Source organism: Beta vulgaris, chromosome 8, assembly GCF_026745355.1.
Source record: "Beta vulgaris subsp. vulgaris cultivar EL10 chromosome 8, EL10.2, whole genome shotgun sequence".
In the NCBI taxonomy this organism is placed as follows: Eukaryota; Viridiplantae; Streptophyta; class Magnoliopsida; order Caryophyllales; family Amaranthaceae; genus Beta; species Beta vulgaris.
Window position 1 is genome coordinate 9,295,433 of NC_079209.1, and position 22,221 is coordinate 9,317,653.

The following is a 22,221-nucleotide window of genomic DNA, read 5'->3' on the forward strand; positions in this document are numbered from 1 at the left end:
CACTTGACGACATATCCTGGATGACAACGTTTAGTTTTAAAACTAAACCTCTAGTCACGATGGAAAAGTTGTATACATACGTACATACATACTTACAAACATACATTTCGATAACACACGTTAACATATGCAACGACTTTTATAAACAAAAACTAACACTGAAAACTAATTTGTCTCCATGGCATCTTTCTCTTCTGCAACAGGGGCATATTCAGCAGTTGTCGTCGTCTCAGCAGCGGCAGTGACGCCGTCAGGAAGCAAGTCGTCAAGAGTTCTAAAAACAGCCAGGAGTTTATGGACGTCGTCTTCTAGCGTCCATGACGCCGTCTGACGTCCCCTTGACGATTTTGGCGTCATCAAGGATGACGGCGGCAATAGTCATCACATCACCAGTGACGGCGGCAGACGACATAGTGTTCTCTGATGACGACATCGGCGTCCGAAATGAACGAACTTGAAGCCATTTGAAGGAGAAGATTAAGGGAAGAGTGTAATTGATGCCACTTCCCAAGACGGTTGAGCAAGTGTCATTAATTAGGGGCAATTGTTGGGCCCGGAAAATTTCATATTAGCAGAGAAGGAATTTAATATCAGTTAGCAAGAATCATGGGATTGACATTGACTTTGGGTATAACTGCTGGAGAGAAAATAGGAGGAAGTTAGAGATAAACAAGGCACTACCTATCTTCAAGGGAGTTGGGCAGCATCTTTGAAGGATATCCCATAGCCTATATATAATGTAGTTCAATGTAACCTAGTTTCTCTTCTACTACTTCACTCTCTCCACGCACACATTCATATTCTTTATTCTCTACTCTAATATTTTCCATAGTGGCACAAGAAAGCTTGATATTATAATCTACCCTTGTATTGACGCCGTCGGCATATTGGTGGATTGGTGATTAAGAGTATCACCCGGCGGTTTTTCCCATCATTCGGGTTTTCCGTGTCAACAATTCTTTTGTCTATTTACTGTTTTATTCATTTCATGTCATTTGTTTATTTAATAACGCTGATTGCCCAAAGTATATTGATCTAGTTGTTGGCACCTTTACCTTTTAAGTACTTGGTACAAAATCGGCATAAACACCTATATATCTTATATTTACACGTACAGTGTAAACATCCAATGACTATCAGAAAAGAGCAAAGGTTAATATATATGTTTATCTAGCAAGTCTCTGGTGTTTCTGTATGTTTGTTTAGATAATCAAAGTTTAATTGATTGAGGTTCTTAACCTAACCCAAAAAAGAAACACCTAAAATTCTAATCATGGAAGTAAGCCACGTGAGTAGTTGGCGCTAGTCAATGCCAATCAACCTCAGTCACCTCCATACCTCACTAGCGAAAATTCTAAAATGTGATTGAACCACTGTACCTCATATCACTATATCTTGTAGACTTACTAGTAAAGTTTATATCTCACAATATTAAGGTTGTGGGATTTAACCTCATTAGAGAACTTTAATTTGGCGGAGGTGGGATTCTCTTACCTTCGTCCCAAATTTTAAAAGATCTTACTTATGCAGTTGGATTGGTCAAATTATTCTATACTGGTTAAATTACTCTGTGTGAAGTTCCGATTCAATAAGTATGTCTACTTGCCAATTAAAAAACATACATAGCAATATAATTTCATAGCCTTTGCGGAGGGAGCAGGGGGTCCAGGGGACCAATGTCCCCCAATTTCATTTGTTTTCGTTTTTATAAATTTGCTTTTTAATTTTGTATAATACGAATCACTAATTTTAGTGTTCAAGGTATTTTACCACGTTTTATTTTATGTCTTTGTACCACTTCTTTTGTTCTTATTATTGTTTGGGTGTTTTTTGTGTCAATTATGTGTATATGTGCATTTGGTTTTAGTACTTGTGAGAGCGATATATTATCTATAAAGAAGATTACAATAATTTACTTTCTCACGTTAATTTTTCCCAGGGTACAATTTTTATTTTTCCATTATACTATTGACCTTCTATGAGTTTGACTGGTTTTATTTCATACAAATAATTGTTTGGTCACTTTTATTAAGAAGATATGTTCCTATACTATAAGTTTTTGAATAAGATATCATCCTAAAAAGTAAAGGCTTGAAGACTGCAATTGTAATTTCATGTCAACTTTATGTGTGGAGTATTTTTTTTCTTCATCTTCTTGGATTGTATGATTTTGGATTTTCGGGTATAAAAGTTTAGTTGCTTCATATTACAAACTCTGTGTATTAAAGTAACTTTTTTCAAATGCTTTTGTGAAATTGTAACATTCATCCCCCACATTTAAAATCATGGCTTCACTATCTTATATGTTGGATATGTCAAATTACAATCAAGTTGATATCAAAATTTTCATTATCGTATCAAATTCGAACTTTTATATCAAGCAAGTAAGAGTCAATTTGGTATTAATAGGGGTGTCCACCAGTCCAGGACCGGACCAAAAGGGTCTGGTTGGTCTGGTGCACCGAAATCGAGAAATTTTGTTGATTAGGACCAAAATCTCTCGTCCTGTCCGATTTTGGACCTGTTGGACTCAGATCTATATTTTTTACTTATAAATTGGATACATTAAAATTTTGATAATTTTAACAACAATGATCCTAAAGATTATAAATAGTAGGTTTTATCTTTCTAACTTTTACACTTTTTTTACTAAAAAAATCAAAAAAATCTGGCGAACCGATTCGGATCCGATTTTTTTTTTTGGTTTGGACCGAATCGGATCGAAAACCAGGAATCAGGATTTTCTATGGACCAAGGACCGAACCGAAATCTTTGTTCCGACCCGGTACAAATTCCAGTCTGACTCCGCTCTTTACATAGCCCTAGGTTTTGACAACAAAGTAAATATTTTAGTACCAATTTAATTATAATGTGGTACTAGCCTACATTTGCTTTGGTACCTCCATCCTATAAAAATTACTAATATATCCTTTGATTTCTAACAATGAGACGCCAGTAACAGCATTAATTAACTTAATGTGCATCCACGCATCAATTTGTATATCCCTCCAAAATATATTAAGAAAAGGACAAAATATAATTTTATTCCTTTGGCTGCTAAACAATTATCCAAAATGCATATAGTAATTAATTTTGGATAATACTTCCTCCCTTTTTTAATAGTTGAAACGTTTTGACTTCACTAATCTTGCCATTAGACAATTCTGACTAATATCTCTAATTGTCTATTTGTAAAAATCATAATAAAAAAGTAAAATCTTGTAAATATGTAGAGAGATATAAATCCAACAACATCTTAGATGCTAAACTTTGTATTACCAATTAGTCACAGATAGCCGATCACACATGAATAGTGCAAAAGTCCAACTATTAAAACATGACGGAAGTATCAAGGAAAGAGTATATGAGTATATGGGTTGAAAAAGTAGGGAAAGATGATAGAAAAAGTTACCATTTTTAGATAAAGTGAAAGTGTGTAGATTATGAAAAAGGCCTTTAAAATTGTGTAAATTAAAAAGAAACGGATGTACTACTTGGTAATACTATTAAAAAAAGAAATATATGGGTATTTTATATTATTATTAGAAGATATATACGCAGAAGGTGTAACATGTAATTTAATTAAGTATTTGAGTTAATTTATTAGATAGCAATGCAACAATTAAGAAAGCCAAATCTAAGATCCTATAACGTTAATATCATTGTGCGGCTTCAGCTTTTATAAGCCAAGTATAAAGTATTCTAAAGTTTATTAGTAAGCCTTAAAATCTACTTCTATATCTAAAGCTATTTAGAATCGTTGCTTTGAAAAATTATCATTACTAGATGTAAAGATTCCTACACAGCAGTAAAAGTATAGAAATTTATGCACTTAAGTGACAAAAGATGAAATTTTGATTATTTGAACATTCATGAAATTGCTATAAGAAGCTCACGAAATGCAACATATATTATGCACTACTAACACTACCTATAATGTTTCTTGGATTTCAATTAAAATAACAGCCGGTAGCTGAATTAGGTGATGGAACAAATAAGGTATCATAATTCATAAGTCATTGCTTGGACTTTTCACTTTTATGAGGAGAAAAGTACGTGTCTTTTGATTGTTGAAAAGAATATATTGCGGCCAGATGCGGTCATGTGGCTTATATTACCTGCATCGCTGACCTTTTTAAAAATAATGAAAACTAGAAATTAGGGAGTAGAAAATTCCTCCTACTCTAAATTTAGCTTAATTTGTCCTCTTCCATTAATAGCATGTTAATTTGAAGTACAATAATTAATGTTGATATCCATATATACAAGCGCATATGAATGAGATATAGTTCTACAAAACCAGAAATAGGAAACCAAAACAAGGAATCGCCCAACAGGAAACGATAATTCTCTATATGAGGGGAAACATAATTAATTGAAAATTTTCCAACATTTTCTTTGAAGTTTATGTTCTTGCAGTCAACCATTAAAAACTCTTTTCTACAATTGTTAAATAGAACGTTTATCATATATTTGAGTGTATCATGTGCATGGTGTACGTCTATTTTTTTTGGCTTATTGTTAATTTGAAACCTTTAAATGATCAAAATCTATACTATTATCTAAAACAAAATGATGAATCCTACATGACAAGCTCAAAATCACCAAACAATTCTAGAGCTTTAGAAAGTGAAGTCCCTCAAATCGGTGTCAAGGTGGCATATGTCATAGTTGATAGGCCGAAAAAAATTCGTGTTAATTTCACAAGGCGTGAATTTAGGTAATTAGGTATGTTAAATATGTCAATTTATATCATGATTCTCAATCCCCATTTAAGTTTGGTCGGAAATCAATCACTCTCATATTAGTTAAAATTCAGATTTCAAAAATGGTCAGGAAATTAATTTATCAATCATGCATGATTATGTTATTTGCCAATCAACCATAATTTCAGATATTGATTAGCCAATTAACACATAAATATGCGAAATTAACATAGCACTTTTTTTGTATAAATAATAATGATTTGTCATGGATGATCACTACTCATTTTTGGCCTTTCAAGTTGCATAGTCATGTCAACTTCTTTCCGTACCTCTAAAGCAATATCATTCCCTGCACAAAACCTAACACAAGCACATAATTCAAACATAAAGTAGCCCCCTAAAGTTGAATATTCTAATTTCCTAGATGTTGAACCTATATATGGTTTTAATACTATTTCGTGGAGGGCGTTTTTATTTCCATGATGTGCCCAATATTTTCACATTTCATCTCTATTATATAAGTGAAGGGGTGACGAATATGGTGTCCCCTCACAAAAAGTCTAATTGACCCTTAATGATTTAAATTCCTCTATATATTTGATAGTCTTTTCTTATTCCTAGTTACCATATATATTGAACAAGTTAATAATGAAATTGAATTTCAAATTTCAATTAAATATTAAAGGAAAAATTGCTTTAAATAAGTCAACCTTTGCATGGTCTTCCCAATTTAAGTCTACCTTTTGATTATCCCTGATTGAGTTAGGCTTGTATGTCTATTTTCTTCTATTAAGTTTTAACATGTTTGTAACTTGTTTAGTAGGTTACTTATGATACATGCTACAATGTCTAATCTTTTAAAACAGTCGAGGGTGGGGGTGGGACATTGTAACACGTATCATAAGTAACCTACTAAAAAAGTCACAAATAAGTTAAAACTCAATAGAATAAAACAGATATACAAGCTTAACTCAATCAGGGATAATCAAGAGGTAGACTTAAAATGGGAAGACCGCGCAAAGGTTGACTTATCTAAAATAATTTTTTCAATATTAAATTAGAATAATGATTTCCTCTTAATATGTGATAAAAACTCTGATAAAAAATTAATTGGCAATATAACTTTATTGAAACCATCCGTGCAAAAAAAAAATAAAGACTTGAATCTATGTTATATTAATAATTATAATGATAATATTTTGAAACCTAAATGTTGATTATTATTTCAATAATCTCTATTATATAAATTAAACTCTTCCAGTTTATTAATATTCAACGATTGAATCTGATACACAAATTCTTCCACTTTATTAATATTCAACGATTGAATCTGATACACAAATTCTTCCACTTTATTCGAGTACGGGCTTTCTTCTGCTTTTTATTTCCTCCACTTATATAATAGAGATTTGAATAATGATCAACAAATAACTAAAAAAAACAACGAAATATTGTTGATTTAAGAAAAATATATTTAAATAATTAAAATCATTATAAATATTTGTTCAAATCAAATATTTTGTCATTGATGAATAACTAATTGAGAAAAATAATGTTAATATGACATGCAATTATAGCATGCAAAAAATACTAGTATTAATAGAAGCAATGATGTTTGGGCTTATGTTGAAGACGTTAAGACAACAATATATCTGGAATACATTCCTCCAAGAGCTTACAAAATTAGTGATGAGTATTTTGAAGAAATTGATTTAAACAATACGGAGTGTTGCTGCCTTAACAACAAAGTATTGCTTAGTTATCTATCAAGTGATTGATACATAATAATTAAGGTCATGATATTGTTTTTAGTGAACTTCAAAGTTGAATAATGTAGTTTTCATATTTATTTTAAATTTACTTTGTTATTTTTGTTTCTCTTTATGCAATTTCAATGTCGAATAATAGTCAATTATGGGAATGATAATGAGCTACTACTTTCTTTCCTTTATCAATGTATTTGTTTTTACGTGTCACCAACAATGTAGTACATCAATTCCAACGATTTTGATGCTGCGTTTATAAGGAATTTGAGCAAGTTTGACTCATTTATTGCTTGCTCACCATCAATTAATATGTACAATTAACATAATCAATTACTCCCTCTGTTTCCTAAAGATCTTACTTGTTACTGTTACTACAAATACCAATGAGAATCAATTTGTGTGAGGTGTGGGGTGTGGGGTGGGTAAATAGGAGAAAGTGGTTAAGATAAATAAACAAATAAAAAGGGTTAAAATAGGGGAGAAAAAGAGAGTGAAATTGAATTAATAATGTAATGGTGGACCATATGATAGGGACATGAAAGGGTAAAAAGGGAAAAAAATCCAAATAAGGAATAAAGTAAAAGAGGCCGGGAAGATCTTTTGGAAATGCATTCAAACGGAAAGACGAAAGATCTTTAGGAAACAGAGGGAGTAAAAGCAATAGTCTCACCTAATGCCATTAAAGTATGCTCTAACCTAGACCATCAAATGTATTTATAAAAGAGGCTAACTTCCTCTCTTTATGTCATTATTCCATCAATTCACAAAAAAAAAAAAACAGTTGCCTTCTTCTAAAGCCCTTCTTTTGAAGTTCCATATTTATAAAGCTTAAGATCTCAAAAGTAAGCAATCATTTTAATGGATGCTCAAATTGCCAAGTATGTCAAAGATATTAACGAGGTAATAATCGAATATTATGACTATTGGTCCACAGTTGATGAGAAAATTACCATATCTCTTGAAAAATAGATAAACTATAAGAGCAAGAAGAGATGGAAACCATGGGTTACATTGGTATGATTATCTCTTTTCATAATCATATTGAACTTTCTACAAAAGAAACAAAGAGTATGGTTGAGTATTTGGAAACTCTATTGGGAGAAGTGATGTTTTAATAGGTAGTCATTAGCTATTACTATTGTAACTAACAAAATTTAATGTTCGTAGTTAGTATTAGTTCAAGTTGTTTTTAGTTTGACCCTCTTTTTTTCAAAGTCGTAATCGGTTATGGTGATAGAGTTAGTATTAGTTCAAGTTGTTTTTATTTTTAGTCGTTTTTTTTTCAAAGTCGTAGTCTTATATGTTGATGGAGTTCATCCTGTTGAGTTCCCTGTTTTGAGTTTTGAGTGATGACGAACCACATTGAACTATTATATTGCATGCATGTTTCTGTTTGCATGTGTAGGTGCCAAAGTACTAGTTCAATGGATAGAAAGACGAAGCTTGTGAAGCCAAGTCTTGAAGAATTGCATGAAGACCAAGATCATGTTGTAGCACATTTAGGCCATAGATGCAATGTAAGTGGTATAAAGGTGTTGATGCACTATAAAGGTTTGAAACTAGAGAGATGAGTTAGTTGTGGATGACAAGAAACCTCGGTTACTTATCATATACAACTACAAGTAAACTTGGTTGATTGGAACAGTCTGGGAACAGATCTGAACCAGTCCTCTAGGGTTTATTTCATACATTCGTGTTTTAGGAAAGTTTTCTTTCCGCGCAAAATTGATTTTCAAAATACACGGATGCATGGTTTGTTGTGTGAGCAAGATTTTTTAAGTATGGTAAGTGTGTTATATGATATTATACTGATTTTATTTATTATCAAATAAAATCAGTGAGTATATTTTCCTTGGAATAATTTCCATACTTCCGAGGAAAATATACTCTCATAATATCATGTAACATTTACTTACCAAAGGCTTATTTAAGGAGTTCTGCTAGCACACAAACAAGAGAGCTTTTGCACGCATATTTTCAGTATACTCTAAGCAAAAGCATTCTCTCTCTCAGTTCTTAAACCTAGCATAAACCCTAATATCACAATAAGGACTAAAACTACTCTCATTCTAAGCGTATTTAGGTTGTTTGTTTTTGAGAGAAAAACTGGTCGTATTTGAGCATTCTGTGAGTTCAGTTTGCTGGGGAAGTTGATCGGGGATCAATTTCATTTAGACCATTATAGTTGGTGGTTGGGTCGAACTTCCATAGGTGGAAGTTGGGGAATCATCCTGTGCATAGGTGCATAAGTGATTGAGTGTAATTCTTTTGTTATTCTGAGTTGATTAATGAAAGAGTGAGTGAGTGGAGGACGTAGACTTATTAGAATTCGAACCTCGTTGAATCCTTGTGTTGTTTATTCATTGCTTTTATTTCCGCTGCTAGAGAATTGTTCCTTTACTGTTCTTACTATAATCGAAAAATTTACAACATTCGGACAAACACTCAATTCACCCCCCCCCCCTCTGAGTGTCACTTGCACTTATAATTGGTATCAGAGCCTAACTTCTTGAAAGGTTAACCCCTAGAGAAGGAAGACATCATGAGTACTCAAGAGATGACCAACGGATCTGGAGGATCAAGGTTGCCCAAGTTCAATGGAACAAATTATCCTTGGTGGAAGATTTGCATGAAGAATCTGATCATTGGCACTGACTATGAGTGCTGGATGATTATCAAAGATGGTCCACGCAAGGTTGCTATGAAACGAGATGAATATATAAGAGATATGTTTACTCGTTTCATTGCAATTATCAATGAACTTAAATCTCTTGGAAAAAACTTTACTAATGAGGATTTGGTAAGAAAGGTCTTGAGAAGTTTGACAGGTAAATGGCTGCCCAAGGTTACTGCTATCCAGGAGGCCAAAGATCTATCCACTTTGTCCATGGAACAACTTATTAGGTCGTTGATGACTCATGAGATGTTGGTGGATTCAAGGGAGGAAAGTACAACCAAAAGCCATGGGTTAGCCCTAAAAGGTGAAGAGAATGATGAAGATCTTGATGAGATTAGACTCATGGCTAAGAGGTTTGAGAGGACTCTCAGAACATAGTTAAAGGGAATGTCTTGGAAGAATAAGGCCAACACAAAGAAGACCAGTATCAGCACTAGTTGCTTCAAATGCGGGGAAGCTGGACACATGATCAAAGACTGTCCAGCATGGAAGAATGACAAAGGAGGACAGAAGGAGAAGAGGATGACAAAGAGAGGTATGCTAGCTGCCTGGGGTGATTCTGATTCAAGTGGTGAAAGCGAGGAGGATGAAGCCCTAGTTTGTGTGACTGCACTGATTGGGGACATAGAGCAGAGGCAGACCAGTTCAGGGAGAAAGGGAGACATATGTCTTATGGCAGGAAGCAGCTCTTCCGATGAAGAACAGGTAACTATTTCTGATATGCAAGAACAAATGAGATATTGTGATAGAGATGAGTTACTAGGCTTTATTGATTCTGCTATTGAACAGAATCTTAAGGGAAATGCTGCTTATAAGGCTAACAAAAGGAAGTTAAGAGAAGTAACACGAAATTTAGACCTAAGTGAAAGCCGTTCTGCTGAGCTTGAACTTATTTGTACAGAACTGAAAGAGAAAATTTCAGAGCTTGAAATAAGTTTGGATCAGAAGAATATCGAGCTTGAGAGGCTAAAACCTCAATCAGATTTTTCCAATACCGATTTTTATCAAAACAATGATAGAGGGTTTAGTAAACTCAAGGAGGCTGAAATTGATGGTATAAATTTCGAGTTACTCAAACAGAAAAGCTTTACTTTAGAACATTCTGACTTAATTTTGGCTCATCATAATTATATGATTGACGATGTGGAAGAATTGTTCAAAGAGTATGTAGAATTGAAAGCTTCTTTTGCTAGAATAAGTGGTCGTAATGTTAATGTTGAAGACTTATGTTTGGAATATGAGGGTAAGATCTGTGATTTACAATCTGAAATATTCAAATTAAAGAAAAATATCAACACTAAAGTCATCCCTGATAATCAAAGTGTTGATATTGAATCTTTAAATTTGGAATATGAAGGTAAAATCTGTGATCTTCAATCCGAAATATACGAACTAAGAAAAGGCAAGAACATTGCGACCACTTCTGAACCAGATCCAGAACTGGTTTCAAAACTTAAGGATGAGCTTCATAGGGCGAAGTTGGATCTTGCCATTGCTGCAGATTTTAATGAAGCTCAACTTAAGAAACTTGAAACCATGGAACAAGATTTGAGTGACTGCTTGAGACAGATGAACAGGTTGCTCGATGCTCAGAGTACTTTAAACATTCTGACCTCACAACCTGGTAATCCTCAGAGGTTTGGATTAGGGTATTCTGGAACCAGTTCCCAACAACCACCAAAGTTGGGAAGAGATGAGACTTGGATTTCTGAATTCAAGAGAGGTAAGTACGTGTTTGCAAAGGACATGCACGTAAGTACCTAATGTGGTAAGAATGGTCATGTTATTAATACTTGTTGGACTAAGCAAAAACATGATAAAAGAAACCAGTCTCATGTTCACAATGCCCATTATTAGAAGGGCCACACACACAATTGGTCGAACAATGGAAAAGATGATGAAACAAAGAAGACCAATATAAAATAAATCTGGGTTAGAAAGGATAGAGTCAAACCAGTTCCCAAGGACAAGGAACCCAAGAAAATTTGGGTTCCTAAAACTAAACCTTGATTTGTTCGTGTAGGCTAGAGTGAGAGCAAAGCCATACTGGTATTTAGACAGTGGTTGCTCAAGACACATGTTAGGAGTTAAAAGTCAATTTCTCTCACTCGTAGCCTATGAAGGAGGAAGTGTCACCTTTGGAGACGATAGCAAAGGTTTGATTAAAGGTATAGGTAAAGTTGGTAAGACACTTTCTCAAGCTATTGATGATGTTTACTTTGTAGAAGGTTTGAAACATAACCTCTTGAGCATTTCTCAACTATGTGACAAAGGAAACCATATTGAATTTGAAACCATTCTTTGTCATATAGTCAAGACTGAAACAAGGGAACTGGTCTGCAAGGGATTTCGACATAACAATGTGTACATAACATTTTTAAGTTAGATTCCAAAGACCAGTGCTCAAGACTTGGTGACAGGTTTACCTAACATCAAGTTTGCTGCAGATCATATTTGTCATGAATGTGCTAAATGTAAACAAGTCAAGTCCTCTTTTCAGCCAAAGAAGTTTGTAAGCACAACTAGACCTTTCGAACTTCTACACATGGACTTGTGTGGGCCCATACGTGTGCAAGGTCGAAATGGTCATAGTTATGTGTTTGTGTTAGTTGATGATTATTCTCGTTTCACTTGGACAATCTTTTTGAAGTTTAAAAATGAAACTTTTGAAGAATTTAAAATTCTGGTAAAACAGGTCCAAAACAAAATTAGTCATCAACTGGCCTCTATTCGGTCTGATCATGGTTCCAAATTTGACAATGTCAGCTTTGTAACCTACTGTAATGATCATGGTGTATCGCACAGTTTTTCAGCTCCTAGAACTCTACAACAAAATGGAGTGGTTGAAAGGAAAAATCACACTCTAGAAGAAAGGGCAAGAACAATGCTTCTAGAGAGTGGTCTTCATCGAAACTTCTGGGCTGAGGCTGTGAGTACTGCGTGTTATATTTTGAATAGGGTAATGTTGAGACCTTTACTGAAGAAAACACCTTATGAGCTACTTAGGGGAAGAAAACCAAACATTGTACATTTACGTGTTTTTGTGTGCAAATGTTTTGTACACAATAATGGTAAATCAAGTTTGGACAAGTTTGATCCTAGGAGTGATGAGGCTGTTTTCGTTGGATACTCTTCACACAGCAAGGCATACAAAGTTTTCAATAAAAGAACCTTGTGTGTTGAAGAAAGTATCCATGTCTTGTTTGATGAGACTAACATGTTCAGCAAGCATGTGCAGGTTGAAGATGCTGATGAGTTCGAAATTGGTATGCTGAACTTTACAGGAGCTAAGGATGAGAAGGTGTTGAACCGGTCACCACCAAACTCTCATAGAGAGGAAGAGTCTGGTCCAGCACAGAATCAGGTAGCTCAAGAGGTAAGGGAAGGAGATAGTGACTCAGATGCTCATACATGAAGATGATGCAGATGAGACCACTATAGAAACTGGTTCACCTGCTCAAAACAACAATGAGACAGGGGGAACCAGTACAGGAACAGGTTCAATATTATGAGGCACAAATGCAAACTTTGATATGAAATCTTTTAAGTACAAGTCCTCTCACCCCACTGATCTAATCATTAGTGACATTAACAAGGGGGTGCAGAACAAGGAACTCTACTTTGAAACTTTTGTGCATTCTATTCCTTCTTATCAAATGTTGAACCTACTGACTATAAGGTTGCTTTAAGGATCCAGATTGGGTTCTAGCCATGCAAGATGAACTCAATCAGTTTGAGAGAAATCAAGTATGGCATCTTGAACCCAGGACGGAGAACATGTCTGTTATTGGAACTAAATGGGTGTTCAGGAACAAATTGGACGATTCAGGAATTATAGTCAGAAACAAAGCTAGGCTAGTGGTTCAAGGGTTTAATCAACAAGAAGGAATTGATTATGATGAAACCTTTGCTCCAGTAGCCAGGCTTGAAGCTATCAGGATATTAATTGCATTTGCTGCTCAAATGAACTTTAAACTCTTTCAAATGGACGTTAAGACAACCTTTCTTAATGGTTATTTGAAAGAAGATGTTTATGTAAAGCAACCCCCTGGTTTTGAGGATAGTGACTTGCCAAATCATGTTTTTAAACTCGACAAAGCTCTTTATGGTCTCAAACAAGCTCCTAGAGCATGGTATGAGAGACTTTCCAGTTTTCTTTTAGAAAATGGCTATAAGAGAGGATCGGTTGACAAGACACTATTCTTGAAAGAAAGGGGAACTGATCTTTAGTGGTCCAAATATATTTGATGATATTTTGTTCGGAGCTACTAACCTGATTTGTGTAATGAGTTTGCAGATTTGATGAAGAGCGAATTTGAGATGAGTATGATGGGAGAACTTGGATTCTTCCTTGGCTTCAAATCAAGAAAAGCAAATATGGAATCATGATCCATCAACAGAAATACCTCAAGGAGCTCCTGAAGAGGTATGGTCTGCAAGATAGCAAGTCCTATGAAACACCTATTCCAACTTCTACAAAATTGAGCCTTGATGAGAAGGGAAAGGATGTTGAGGGCAAGCTATACAGAGGTATGATTGGCTCATTGCTTTACTTAACAGCCAGTAGGCCAGATATAGTGTTTTCAGTAGGGTTGTGTGCGAGATTTCAAAGCAACCCTAAAGAATCTCACCTAAAGGCTGTTAAAAGGATTCTTAAATATCTCAATGGTACTGATGATATGTGTTTGTGGTATCCAAAGGGCAGCAGCATGAGCCTCATTGGATACACAGATGCTGACTTTGCTGGTTTTATTGTGGACAGGAAGAGTACTTCTGGAATGGCCCACTTCTTAGGTTCTTGTCTCATTTCATGGGGATCTAAGAAACAAAATTTGTAGCACTATCCACAGCTGAGTCTGAGTACATTGCTGCTGCTTTGTGTTGTGCTCAACTCTTGTGGATAAAGTCACAACTAAGGGATTTTGGGGTCTGTTCGGAAGTGTTCCTATTTTATGTGATAACACAAGTGCAATTAATATTTCGAAAAATCCTGTCCAGCATTCTAAAACCAAGCATATTGAGATTAGGCATCATTTTCTAAGGGACAATGTTGAAAAAGGTAATGTTGAGTTGGAGTTTTGCAGGTCAGAAGATCAACTAGCTGACATATTTACAAAACCTTTGAGCAGAGAAGTGTTCATCAAGCTTCGTACCTTGTTGGGTATGATTAAGATTAGACAATGAGCTATTAGGTCTTGACTTGTCCCTTTGGCTAGTCAAATGATGTCAATTTGTGTATATATTTCTTTTTTTTTCTTTTGTACATTTTTTTTCTTTTGCTTTTTAGGGCTCACAAAGTTCTTATGCGATGCTGAACTAATAATCTTAGTACTTGGGTACTTAAGCATAAGTCTTAAAAAAGTAAGTTGGCACAGACCAGTTGCAGACCACTTGGGAACCAGATTCTTGAGGCGGTTATTCTCTGAATATTTTATTTATTTTCCAAATTTCAAATTAGGAAAAAAAATGAAGTGACGGTTATTGCAATTAAGGCAACTGCAGTTTGCGAAGAACGGATTTATTTTGCTTCGAATTCTTGAGAAATATCCATTTGATTATTTTCTTGCCATCTTATATATATTCTTCCATGTGATCATACTTTCCTTATTTCTTTCTTATTCTCTTTGATTACATATTTTCCTGATATTTTTTTTCCTTTCGTTGCTTATATTCTCTTGATCAAACCCTAATTTCTTTTTCTACTTCTTTCTTTCTCGAATTCTTTAAACACAAATTGTTCAAGTTTTCTTTTCTTGTTCTTAAGTGCTCAAAACAGAGTGAATTCAGTCTCATCATGTCAAAAAGAAGAAGTACTAGGTTGGTAGAAAAGGAGGTTGAAGAATCTCCCGAAATTGAAACTAAGAAAACAAAGGATGTGGCTGAACCAGTGGAGGAAACGTTTAGGAGGAAGAGGTTGAAGATGAGAAAGAAGAACCTTTAATACGGAGGAATTCAAAGAAGCCAGTAACCATAAAATCCACCACTACAAAAACAACTACACCCAAATCCACCACAAAATCCACCACCACAAAAGCGGTAACCACAAAACAGCCAGTCAAAACCACCAACCCCAAAATCCCTACACCTAAGATCACACCCAAACCAGTGGAGAAATTAAAGAAGAAGGAAGGTGCTGATGTTGAGGGGGAAGTTACTGAGAAGGGGGGTGTTAAGGCAGTTGCTAGCAAGGACACAAGGGTAAAGACGGTTGCTAGGAAGGGTGCTGAAACTTCCAAAGGCAAGGAGGTTGAGCAGGAACCATAACCAGACCAGTTCCCAGCTGACAAAAAGAGGAAGCTGACTGCTATTGTTGCTGCAGAGGGTTCTAAACCCAAGAAAAGTAAGTCTATCACTCCCGAGCCTTTGTATGATTTGAGGGATAGGTCTATTGTGGTTGGTTTTTTCTGTTGCAAAGAGTTGGGTTGATCAAAAATTCTTGCATGAGGTTAAGGAAGCTTTAGAATTTCAGAAATGGTCTGTTTTGTTTGCAAACGAACTTGATGTGTTTATGCCTTTGGTTGAGGAATTTTATGAACACCTGCATACTAAGGACGATGGGTCCTACTTTGCTTTTGTTAAGGGTACTCCCATTAATTTATCTGAGAAGATTTTGGCTGAAATTCTCAAAGTCCTAAACAAGGGACTTGATGTGTACTCCAGGGAGAACTGGCCCACAGTTAAAGGACTCACAGCAAAACATATCCAGACCAGGTCGTTCACTGGTCCACCTAACCCTAAGCAGGGGTACACCATTGGCCACTTAAGGGAGCCAATCATGAGGATATTTCATATAATAGCCTCAAAAATTGTGTTTCCCAGAGCACAAGGCCGCATGAGTGTACAGTTGATGGATAGTGTCTCATATACTGTCTCATGGAACACATTCCAGTCAACCTCCCTACTATGGTGTTGGGTCACATGATCTGCTGTGTGGAGAAGGCTAAGCATGCACTGCCCTATGGAGGACGGCTGAGCTTAGTATTCAAGCATTGGAAAATTCGTATAGTGGGAGACTATGGCACCATGTCTCATCTTACAAATCAGATTATAGGTCAGAAGGCATGACATATGCAAGTGGTGTTCTGAAAATGAAGGATGAAGCAAAGGGTGATGCAGCTGGTGTAGGGACCAGTACGAAATCAGTTCAGGCCACTCATGCTTTGTTAAAGCAGTTGAGCGAGCAGAATCAGATGATGCAAGCATGATGAACACTGTTACTGAGTTGTGTTCTGCACTTCAGGAATCCTACAAGAGGATTGAGGTTCGCCTTGACAGAGCTGGCATTCAGTCAAGAAAGGATTCTGAAGAGAAGGAAGATTCATCTGCTGCTACAGGCGATGGTGATGATGAACTGGTTTCTGAGGAGAAGGAAGAAGAGGAGGCTGAGGAAGATGAAGAAGCTGCTTCAGAGGACCTCGAGGAAGACGAGGAGGGAGATGAGACTGAACATGACTTTGGAGCAGATTAAATTGCCGTTTTTCCTTCTTTTATCTATTGCTGCTAACCCCTCTCTATTATTGAACTCTATATCTGGTTTTCCCCCTTCCCAAATTATAAAAACATTTGATCTTATGTAATTTGGTCTACTACTGGTCTGTAATAACTATTATTTAGGACACATAGGTTTTGGTACTCTGCAGGAACTTTGGTAGCATCAACATCCCTAGAATGTTGTTTGAGCTGCCTATTTAGCTTGACGTTCATATAATTAGTAGTTATCTACTAATTGTATTTTGTTGTTTGATAATTTGATTGTTCCCTTGATTTATTTTGATGATGCCAAAAGGGGGAAACAGGTGTGAAGTTCTGATCTGATTTTTTCCACCTAATCTTAGGGGGAAGCAGGTCTTATGTTACAAACTGTGTGTGTTGCAACAACTAGAGCAAGGCTGAGTGCCTTGTTAGAGGTGACAGACCAGAAGTGGTCTGGAAGTGAGTGTATTCAAAGCACTTTACTTCTTTTCACCCTAATGGCTTAGCAATAAGTCTGAACAACTACTGATAATGTTCTTCTTGCGAATGCATGTTTAAGTCTAAGAGCTCTGAGTCTAATTAGTATTTGCCTATGGTACTTAGAAACTCTTTCTTAAACTGTTGTCAGTTAGTTGTGAACTGGTGTACTTGTAAATGATGCTTAATCTGCAGGAACAGTACGAGACCAGTGCCTTGAGTTCTTATCTTAAGAATTCAAATTGTTTGAAAAAGTTCTCAAAACTAATGATATTATTTGCAGGGGGAACTTCAGGGTTTGTCATCATCAAAAAGGGGGAATTTGTTGAGTTCCCTGTTTTGAGTTTTGAGTGATGACAAACCACATTGAACTATTATATTGCATGCATGTTTCTGTTTACATGTGTAGGTGCCAAAGTACAGTTCAATGGATAGAAAGACGAAGCTTGTGAAGCCAAGTCTTGAAGAATTGCATGAAGACCAAGATCATGTTGTAGCATTTAGGTCTTAGATGCAATGTAAGTGGTATAAAGGTTTGATGCACTATAAAGGTTTGAAACTAGAGAGATGAGTTAGTTGTGGATGACAAGAAACCTCGGTTACTTGTCATACACAACTACAAGTAAACTTGGTTGATTGGAACAGTCTGGGAACAGATCTGAACCAGTCCTCTAGGTTTATTTCATGCATTCGTATTTTAGGAAAGTTTTCTTTCCGCGCAAAATTGATTTTCAAAATACACGGATGCATGGTTTGTTGTGTGAGCAAGATTTCTTAAGTATGGTAAGTGTGTTATATGATATTATACTGATTTTATTTATATCAAATAAATCAGTGAGTATATTTTCCTTGGAATAATTTCCATACTTCCGAGGAAAATATACTCTCATAATATCATGTAACATTTACTTACCAAAGGCTTATTTAAGGAGTTCTGCTAGCACACAAACAAGGCTTTTGCACGCATATTTTCAGTATACTCTAAGCAAAAGCATTCTCTCTCTCAAGTTCAAACCTAGCATAAACCCTAATACCAATAGACTAAACTACTCTCATTCTAAGCGTATTAGGCTGTTTGTTTTTAGAGAAAAATTGATGTATTTGAGCATTCTGTGAGTTCAGTTTGCTGGGGAAGTTGATCGGGATCAACTTCATTTGAACCATCATAGTTGGTGGTTGAGTCGAACTTCCATAGGTGGAAGTTGGGGAATCATCTTGTGCATAGGTGCATAAGTGATTGAGTGTAATTCTTTTGTTATTCTGAGTTGATTAATAAAAGAGTACGTAGACTTATTAGAAGTCGAACCTCGTTAAATCCTTGTGTTGTTTATTCATTGCTTATATTTCCGCTGCTAGAGAACTGTTCCTTTACTGTTCTTACTATAATCGAAAAATTTACAACATTCGGACAAACACTCAATTCACCCCCCCCCCTTGAGTGTCACTTGCACTTACACATCCTATCATGATGTTAGTTGTATTAATCGATATCATTAATCTAATATATTATAGTATTTTTAGTTTAATGTATATGTGCTGAAAATCGCTTTTTATAATTTTTTTTATATTTTCGTTTGTCACTTGACGTTTTTAAAACATAATACTAATTGAAATTCTCCCTATGTAATGCAAAGGATTTTAATCATGTTTCATATTTATTATCCCAATAAATTGTCCGTATTTTTGTCCCAATAAATATATCATTTGAAACAAGATCCTAAAAAAAAAACAAATCGTAATATTCCATTTTTTGTTAAAAAAAATATTGTATTCCAAAAATTGATTGTTTGGAAAAAGAATGGACGCAATCTTCGAATATAGATATATGGCAATATGTTATGTAATTAAAATGGAATACATTTATTTTAGGTAGTGGAGTGCTTATTGCAAAAAAAATTATTGCAAGAATAAATATAGATGGCAATACGTTTATTTTAGGTAGTGGATTGATTTTTAAAATAAGTTATTGTAATAGTTGATTCTTTTGATATTAGGTAATCACATCGAGTAATTATTGCTAAAATCCTGATTCTACCACTATAAATATCCTATATATATTTCATTGTACTACAACATATTTAATTAATAAACACTAAAGCCTTCCCTTAAAACCGGGTACCTTATTTTTTTCATATGGAGAACGAATATGGTTCTATAGATGAATCATCTTCACCTAAACGTTTAAATATTTTTGCATCCTAAAGTGGAAGACTCAAATTTTTTTAGATCATGAAAGTATGGTGTTAACAATGTTCCGTTCAGGTCATCTAAAATTCTAACAAGTTTACAAAGATGTCACAATGGATGAAGACTTAAATACTGATAATTGGTATATGGCTGAATATGTATTTTCTACAATCAAGGATTCTATAATTGTTTTAGATTTAGAATATATGACACTACATTTTTTCATTGCAATCCTAACAAAGCTCATAAAGTCACTACTACAAAAAAGGCCTAGGAAACCGGTTGAAAATGGCCTAGGAAACCGGACTATAACACATCTCCATCTCACATATGTCCTAGGTTAAGAGACCGGTTATAATGTCTGGTTTCTTTGTTTATTTGGGAGATCAGTTGACAAGTAAAACCGGTTTCTTAGGTAAGCCTATATATAATACATAAAGAGGTTAAGAGACCATTTAACATTCAAAACCAGTCTCCTTACCTTACCTCTAAAACCAGTTATTGAGCACAACCGGTTTCTTACGTTTAATACATATTTTTTTTAGAAATTAGAATGTTACAGTATACATACATAATTATCTTGTAACTACTCCTGTATTTGTGGCTCCTTTATATACGTTCTTTTTTATAATAAAATATATTAAAATAGCTACCATATTATTAAACAAAAATTTTTACTTGCTTTATTCATCTTGTAAATAAAATTACTACATTTAAATTTATATCCAAAAACAATCTCTCACAGCATCTATTTCTTCCAATAATGTTTTTAAAACAAATTTTCTATAATCTAATGCTATCTACTAAAACTAAAATTCTAAAATAATATAAAAATGTGTACAATTCAAACTTGATTGTCGTCTTCAATCTCCATCGTCTTGTGTTTTGTTGTTTTAATATTTAACCCACATATCTCTTAGCTCGAGATGCTCTTAGCTCGTCAATCATCTCTTGTGAATAAATGCTCGGAATCCCAAGAAAGTATTAAAAAAAAATTCAGATAATTATAATTAGAACTAGGATACATATATTATATAAGATTTTTCTACAAAAACTCATAAAAAAAATCAATTAAAACTAGGCATTGTGAAATCCAATTGCAACCAACCTAAAATTTCTTTCATTTCAATAACAAGCAAGTATGTTTTATTAACATAGCCAAAGATGTAACAAATGGTGCTTAAAGAACACATTCTTTTTCCAAGTGTATAAACACCACGAAGTCCAAATCAATGTAGAAAAAAAGAGCAAAAATTGACAAAAGTTGATTTCTATCATTCAAGTATATTAACTGACCAAGTTCAAATATTTGATACAAAATATCATTCAAGTATGCTAAACATACTCCACCCATGTACACTTATGCGTTTTCAGCATCAGCTCTTGTCTTGAATTCCACATATGCATATTCTTTGGGAAGATTGACCTGTGTATACCATCATGTCAAAGTTAGCTACTGAAGGCACGAGTGCATAAGTTGACAACAAGCATTAATAAAAATTACAATGTGATCCATAGCAAGCTCAACATTTACTACTTCTCCGAAGTTGCCTGCCAGCAAAAGAAGGAAAGTGAAACAAGTAAAGACACATAAGAAGGAAAGTCAAACAGGTCAAACAAAGAAGATATGCATCACATAGACTATATATAAAGACGAACATTACTCTAACCAGATTCATTTAGAAGCTAGTGGGAAAAAATGTAGACAGTAGGAGAATAACTAGGGAGTAAAGAAACAAAAAGGGAGGAGAGAGAAGGGGGAGTCTAACTATATCTAAACACAACTCCAGAGAAGCTGCCTATTCTCTTGGTCATATTAGCTAAACTACTGCTCTAGCTCAATCACCTCGAAGTTCCAGTCTCTGACTTGGTCCCTTCTAACAGCACGGCTCCTAATTAGTCGTGGAGTGCCTGAAATATCAACATGGTTTGATAAATTCGGCTGCAGAGTCATTTTAGATGATGACATGACTGAGTTTCCCCGAGGAGGAGGAACAGAAATCTTCCCGATCAAGCAGTTAGCCATAGCTGAACATCGCCCATCATTGTCTGAGCTAGAGACAGAGTAACTTCTGAATGAATGTGATGGGATTTCTACGCCATGGCGCACAAGACAGGTGAGACTCATATTCAATCTTGGACCAGTCTGTACTTAGCCTGCTGATAAAGAAGAAAAATACTGATTATGAACAAGCACAAGAGGCTAGCTTAATGACAAAATGGATTGAAGGAAAAGGTTGGCATTATTATTAACCCAAAAGGGTATTTATAGTACATCATATAAAATCTAACTTAAGTAGAACTAGGAAAACATATCCAACTAGGAAAACATATCCTAAAACCAAATATAATACTAAGAAATATTATCTCTCTTGATATGTCTAGATAAACACTTCTTGATAGATAGATTTAGTAAATACTCCTAAATCCATCCTAACACTTAACAAGAAACAATCAAACTTCAAAGAATTCAAAAGTGATGCTATACAAAAAAAAACAGTTGAGAGAAGTCTGGATCATCATGCAACTTCATGAAAAAGGAGGTAACAAGCAATCTCAGAGTACAAATGCCCAAGTCAATATGCTTCTCATCTATCAGAATTCAGAAACAACAGCAAACATAAGTCAATGAGCTTGCAACCACTCTTTTGGCCATAAAAGAAGCACCACCCTTAAAAATGTTTTTTTTTTCCTAAATCCAGCAAAAATATATATCGAGGCCAAGTCAAGCAAGGGATCACTGTCAGTCTATGTTGCTCTCATTCTTCATTACATGACTAATGTATCATCATATAAGAAAATACTAACCTTTAAAAGAAACTGATTGAGGGCAACAAATTCTGCAATTACATCAATTTGTTCATATCATAATAGAATAATATAGTTATAACCCTTCGTGATCATCATCAAAGTATATAAAATTTTTTAACTTAAT

At 34.8% G+C, this 22,221-nt stretch overlaps 2 protein-coding genes across 2 annotated transcripts; one reads left to right on the top strand and one right to left on the bottom strand.

Moving 5' to 3' along the window:
- The first annotated feature begins 9,536 nt into the window (after positions 1-9,536).
- On the top strand, positions 9,537-16,617 carry LOC130589823 (transcription initiation factor TFIID subunit 7-like). Its single transcript, XM_057391417.1, has 3 exons — positions 9,537-9,816; positions 16,194-16,280; positions 16,322-16,617. Exons 1-3 carry the CDS (start codon positions 9,537-9,539, stop codon positions 16,615-16,617), a joined length of 663 nt encoding a protein of 220 aa, XP_057247400.1.
- A 4,479-nt stretch (positions 16,618-21,096) lies between these two features.
- On the bottom strand, positions 21,097-21,551 carry LOC104900966 (hypothetical protein). Its single transcript, XM_010688503.3, has one exon. The coding sequence runs from the start codon at positions 21,412-21,414 to the stop codon at positions 21,112-21,114; it is 303 nt and encodes a 100-aa protein (XP_010686805.1). The 5' UTR covers positions 21,415-21,551; the 3' UTR covers positions 21,097-21,111.
- Between the last annotated feature and the right edge of the window lie 670 nt (positions 21,552-22,221).